The 6,566-nt window shown below is 42.0% G+C and overlaps 1 protein-coding gene across 1 annotated transcript in view; it reads left to right on the top strand.

The window, feature by feature from the left end:
• The window catches only part of LOC117958225 (beta-1,4 N-acetylgalactosaminyltransferase 2-like), a 10,311-nt gene that overhangs the window by 1,942 nt on the left and 1,803 nt on the right, over positions 1-6,566 (top strand). Inside the window, exons 2-9 of the mRNA XM_034894500.1 lie at positions 2,020-2,150; positions 2,463-2,615; positions 3,227-3,333; positions 3,763-3,800; positions 4,868-4,934; positions 5,239-5,352; positions 5,644-5,730; positions 6,316-6,497. Of these exons, the coding sequence (XP_034750391.1) occupies positions 2,020-2,150; positions 2,463-2,615; positions 3,227-3,333; positions 3,763-3,800; positions 4,868-4,934; positions 5,239-5,352; positions 5,644-5,730; positions 6,316-6,497 (879 nt within the window). The remainder of the gene's footprint in view (positions 1-2,019; positions 2,151-2,462; positions 2,616-3,226; positions 3,334-3,762; positions 3,801-4,867; positions 4,935-5,238; positions 5,353-5,643; positions 5,731-6,315; positions 6,498-6,566) is intronic.

Below are 6,566 nucleotides of genomic sequence, written 5' to 3' on the forward strand. Positions count from 1 at the left end.
TCACTTACACTGCAATATTGTTTCTCTTATCATGGCAACCGCACTTTAAAATTCCTTTTGTTTGACGGCATTTTACTTCCTCAGTCTACCATATTTTCACTGTCTATTTCTTGCCTTGTATTTCTTGCCTTGTATTTCTTGCCTTGTATTTCTTGCCTTGTATTTCTTGCCTTGTATTTCTTTCGTGCTTACTTGTTTGTGTGTTATTGTTTTTTGCTGTTAATGAAAAATGCTGCTACTGTAACGACAAAATGTCCCCGTCGTGGGATGAATAAAGTAAAATCTAATCTAATACATCACATTCACACAGCACTGGTTATACAATGACATTTGAAGGGGAACTATCTGCCTGTGAGCAGAAAAGCAGCCTTGCCCCTTTTGGCCGGTGAGTTGCCGGCCTCAGCGTCAGGAAGCATGACGGTAACAAACTGCTTCATGGCACTGCACGTCAGGAACCGGCTAACAAGGTACTGATGGAGTTTTTCCACACGGTCGTGCTAGCAGACTGTTATTATACATGAATGAAAATGTCCGGTTTTCACCGTCTTTCATGGGACTATTAAGCATATACGTAAATTGACTGGTGCTTTGCACACAATACTACGGTATTTTTTTGCGTGACGTAATTCCCGAGACCCCTTGTGGGTGGCTCTGAAAAGGTTGAAAAGGTTTTAAGAGATATTTAGTTGAAGCTGGATTTTGAAGATGACACAGAATAGGTCATATTTAGAACATTATTTTATATTAGTTTGTTTGAAAAGAGCTATTATTTTGTAACAAGTTGTTACATAATTTATTCTATTACATAAGTTATTTTTATGCCATTGAAGCATGTTCAGTAACCTCTGAGAAGCGTGTCTGTATTTGTGTTTCGAGGCTGGCTGAGTGTCCTCTTTTTGGAAATCATAATTTGGTGACCCTTCAATTATCAGTTCATAGTATAGCCAGTGCAATGAGTCCCACACCACATTACTATCTTATACTTACTAAGGACAGTTTAGGTGGCCATTGATACCAAGCTTAATATGGAGTTGCAAGCATGAAGCTAATAAATTGTCAATCTAATAATACAAAATAATAAAGAAATGAGTGTAGTCATAGTCACCCGCCTCTTTCACACAGCACGAGCAGACACTGACAGGTGCTAACAATACCTATATTATTCATATCAACAGTAGAGTTTGTCGTGGACGTTTCTGTCCACGGAGGGACGAATTTGTTGGAAGTGAGACTCTGTTGAAAGAGAATAAAGACAAACTGATTCGAGGTTCGGTCTTCGGAGAAGTTTTAATGTTTTTCTGCAGAGAACGATCGTGACAACGGGTTTTCACAATGTACACATCAGCTAGAGAGTGGCATACGTCTTGCCACCTTACAACCCCAGTTTCCTGCCTTATGACCTGTTCCCCCAGAGAAAAACATGCCCTGTTAGAAAACCTAATCTATTCTAATATTAGAACAATCAGCCCAGGCAGACAAGTTGGAGCTGGTACGTCTTTCTTGACCTGTTGTGTGTTAAGTTTCTTTACCGGTTATTCAATCTTAGCTTCTTGTACGTTTCTCTAGATAGGTCCAGGGCCCAGACCTGGGACCTGGGACCTGGTAGCATAAACATTTGTCCTGAGACAACTGTTTTCTGGCATTTGTCCTTAAGGGAAAAATGTGAAGACAAACAGTTGTCTTTTCCTTCAGGGAGGACACACGAAGAGAGATTCAAAAATCATGCACTTTGCAAAGCATTTTGAATAATTATATGAATAATCAACACATGCATATTATAGAACTACATATGAAATCATGCTTAAATGTAATTTTCCCATTACTAGTGGTTTGCACAACATGACATTTGACTCCCTGCATTAACACCAACTCGTTTTGAAGAATAACTTTCTTGTAGTTGAATATCACTAAAACTGAGTTGAAATAAATCCCTAACACTGAAAATCCAACGCTTTTGATTTTGCTGTGTACAATTCTGGAGTTATGAGCCAAAACCTATAAGTGTGTATTTCTCTTCAGAAGGCTGTGAATACCAGAACACTATGGAGGGCTGCTGTTGTGTGTGGGATCATCTTGGCGATATTATATTTTATGACATTCCATAACTGTTCCGGAAAGCTAAGACAAGAGGTTCCTACTGCACAGAAAAGGTAAAGGCTACTCTCTCTCTCTCTCTCTCTCTCTCTCTCTCTCTCTGTGTGTGTGTGTGTGTGTGTGTGTGTTTGTGTGCTCATGAGTATAGGAACCCCTGCTTAAGATGACTAAAAAGAGGAATGAAAAAAAATCTTTTGGAAGTTGAACTTAATGCCTTAAATAAATAAAATAAAAATGAGGTAAAATCCAACTTCAGGCTTCAGGCGACATAGAAGAGAATAGAGTTGTGATCCTTCCAAACTTTCATATTACCCCCCCCCCCCCCCCCCCCCCCCCCCCCCCCCCCCCCCCTCCACACACACTTCCAGGTTGGCGAATATCTCGTCCCAGAGGCCTTCCCCCCCACCTGGTCCATGCACCTGTGCTGCCGGCGCGGAGATGCTCAAAGATTACATCCCCAAGGATCAGTACGAGAAGCTGGCCAAGAGGCGAGCTAAGGAGTTCCAACAACACAAAGCCAGGTAGTGGACGGGTGGATAACTAAATGAATGCGTGTATTAATATCCTTATTTAAATATTTCATTACGTAATAAGGATTGTACAGCACCCTCAATCATTACTGAGAGACCATATGGTGATAAAAACCTGCTCATTGGGATCAGATTAGCCGGTTGTTACCGTACTTTCTTTTGAACCATGCTGTTACGTAGATGTTCTGTCACCCTGAGATATGTTCTCCATTAACACCCTAAAGGCTTTGCCCAGGAATACCCAGAACAGGACTGAATACCCAGTATTACCCATTAATCTAGTTTTTATACAAACCTTTAACTTTTTGTGGAATGACCCCAGTATTCCATTGTTGTTACCAAGATGTTGTCCCTCAGTAGCTGGTTCTGGTTGAGCTGCATTCTAAAGTCCTACCTTTGCTTTAAGCTTTTTAGTTTGCTCCCTCAAATGGGAAATTTGGCTTTATTCTTCCATCTTAAATGGGTACAGCCACAATGTGTGACATATTATATATACATATTTATCAGAAATGTTGGATTGCAGCCTTGCACATCACCAATTTTAACTTATGCTTTATGACCTCCCCTCCTCTTCACCCCCACCCCCACCCCCACCCCCACAGGACTACATCCGTATTATCTAGACTGCTGATTGCTTTGCCAAACTCTCCTCTGCAGTATCCTATCCAAGGTTTTACAGTGCGACCTTTAATCCCCACTCCCATACCAGGTATTGTTTTAACAGTTGTAAAATGTTGAGTCATGGAAAAACACAGGGAAAATGAATGCATGCAGGGAGCTACTAGAAGTCTGCTGGGACCCACATGTGTCTAAGCAACAAGACTTTAGGGATTTAGTCCGCCCCAAATGAAACATGGTTGGAATATCTGGTGAAGTTAGCTGTTAGAGTGGATCTTATAACCCAATCAAACTCCAAAAGCATGGGAGCATGGGAGTAAGCCAATACAAAAATATGTAACTGAGAGTGATAACCAACAAACATTACCACAGCAGATTAGTTAACTTAGCAACATGAAAAGGTCATTCCATCAGGAACACGTTTTTCAGTTCCCATAGATTTGTAGCAGTTTAAAGGAGGAGGTTCCACAGATGTGTCCTTCTGTTAACGTCTGAAAGCATGAGGTGATTTTGATTTCAGGTTTAGCACTGCATGCAGGACAAAGAAGCAGCTACAAGGTTGGTGTGATCCCGTAGATGGTCTCAATCTCACGCAGATCTGGTGTAATAGTACAGTGTTTGGATGGTTAATACAAAATGGCTGCTGAATGTATGAGATTTCAAGATTTGTTATGTGTTAGATGTACTTAATGTACTTTAACACATTTGAAAATGAAACATACAGAAAGTAGTATAGTATAATGAAGAAGGCAACACTGTGTCATTTAAATAACTTTAAATAAAATCTGTTTTTATGGAAATACTTTCTGGGCATGTTGCTGATATTACTATAGCATAACATCATTTAACATCAATGCACAGCAGTCATCTTCCTGTTAACATTGGTAATTGGGGCAGAAATTTCACTGCAACTACGGGGTACAGGTCCTGAAACCGCTTCAATAGTTGCTCTTGTGTTTGATTTTGAAAGCTGATATTTACAGAGTTTATTTTCAATTTTCATTTTAGGCCAAAATGCCAAAGGATTATTCTCTTCATATTTGTATTCTTGTCATAATGTAAGGGAAACATGTGACTGTGAATTAGTACCATTACCAAGTACCAGTACCAGTACCAGTACCATTGGCTTTCAAAGCTGACTTGAGCGACGCGCCCTGAGGCGGAGGTCTGTGGTGGAGCTGCCCCCCTGGTTCCGGCCTGTGCTAGCTGTGGGCAGACAGCACAGCGCCACCCTTGCTCTCTCTGATTCTCTGGTTGTGTTGTGGTGGTGGGGTGGGACTGGCTTTCTTCCATCTTGGGAAATAAATAAATTGAACAAAAATGTAATGATATATTACAAAAAATGACACTAATAGCCTGGTGCCCAAAAAAGTGAACCCAATATAGAAGTCCCTCAAACCTGCATTCTATCAAATGTCCAGCAGGTGTGACTCCACTGATTGTAAAAAGAAGTCTGCAACCCTTCATGGACGTGGCTAAAAAAAGCCTGTCAATCAGGACAGAGGCTCAGCTATGCCACCCCTGACCCTCTGACCCTGTTTTCGGGTGTGCCCTGGCTCTCTCTCTATGTTTTCCCTGAAATGAATGTGCACCATAGTAGATTTACTCTGGTGTGTCTACTCTAGGTGTCCTTAAATGTGTCCAAAGGGGTCCAGACTACGAAGATTCTAGCTGAAGATGTGAAGGTCCAAGGTGAGAGTACAGTATGAGAACTAACTACATAGATTGTAGTTGGAGTTCTAAATAGACTTGACTAAGTCTGGTTTGTTACTACTCCTGCCTGATTCAGACTGGGACCGGGCTTTAGGGAACCTGTAGAGGCTAAGCCCAAACATAGTGTCTTCCATTTAGTGGACGACACCCATCAAAGATGTACTAGCCCTTCCACCTTTCCCCCTATTTAAACAGACTACATACAATCTGCTGCTATCAAATCAAAGTATCACAGTAATTCCTGTTACAATCTATTTCTGTTTTGGCAAATAACATATGACAGGTGGCGGTGGGCCCAGACTGATTATGGAGTCCAGCAGCCTGGTGATCCTCAACGAAGCGCTGGCTAAGGTCTCCTATGCCAGCACTGTCTACCATATACACACTGGAGACCTCGGTATGCATCTAAGGAATCAGAACTCAGCTAGAAAACAGAATTTGTATGTGAAAAAAACCTATTATTGCAGAAATGAAATGCACAAAATGTCCTGACTGGGTTAATATAATCAAACACAAGTAGTGCAGTTGGGTTGCAGAGCTATGCATGTGCATACGTGTGTGTTTCTGTGTGTGTTTACTAGAATTAGTGAAACACAGCTTAGTTTGAGCTCACTTTGTTTCCTAACTGTCATAAATAACGAAGGTGCTAGGACTAAGACGCTTCACGGCTGTCCTTTTCTGCACGCAGCATCCTTCCAGTTTGAAGACCACGAGGCTGTGTTTCCCATCACCATCAGACAGCCTCGGGTGCCGGTGCTGCACGACATGGGGACAGGTAGGAGTGAGCTCAGCACGGAGTCTGGGGGATAAAATGTTAACTTTTAATAATTATCAGTGGTGGGAAAATGCTAACTGGCTCAAACCAGTGAAGCATTAATCAGCTTGATGTCACAGAGGGTGATTAATTCCAGCCCAGTCTCCTGCCAGCTCGTTAAGGTGACGTTATTTAATCTCTTGATCCGTGGTCAGGGACACGATTTTTTTCATGGTGGCGAGCACAAATTTAGAACTACTGTATTTTAATGGGAGGCATCTTTCGTGAACAGCATGATTACGGTTGCGAGTTGGTTGGGGGGTGGACGGGTCAAACAACACAGGAGACCGGGGGTCGTGTCCTTGGTCCATGTTCCTAACACATTAACATCTCAACATAACTCATTTTTTATAGTGTACATGCACGTGGAAATTAGATTTTTTTTTTTATACTCATCAAACAACACTGATGTGGATTATATCTGGTACTCCCTAATGAATCCATACCAACACATGCTAATCTGTTAGCTAGCACGTTCATGTCCTCTCTTCATATTGTCTTTGTGTCTTTTCTCAAATGAATTCTTCGTCCACGTCTGTCCGTCAGATGTCAGCTCTCACGTCACCGTCGCCACAAAGACATTTCTGCGCTACCCCCAACTCAGGGTGCTGTTGAGGAGCCTCCGGCGTTTCTATAGCAACGTAGAAGTCATCATTGCAGATGACAGCTATGAACCAGAGAATATTACTGGAGAACACATCCGGCAGTACTTCATGCCTCCAGCACAGGTGCACACACACACACACACACACGCACGCACACACACACACACACACACGCACACGCACGCACACACA

The sequence above is a fragment of the Etheostoma cragini genome, chromosome 15, assembly GCF_013103735.1.
Source record: "Etheostoma cragini isolate CJK2018 chromosome 15, CSU_Ecrag_1.0, whole genome shotgun sequence".
Classification (NCBI taxonomy): domain Eukaryota; kingdom Metazoa; phylum Chordata; class Actinopteri; order Perciformes; family Percidae; genus Etheostoma; species Etheostoma cragini.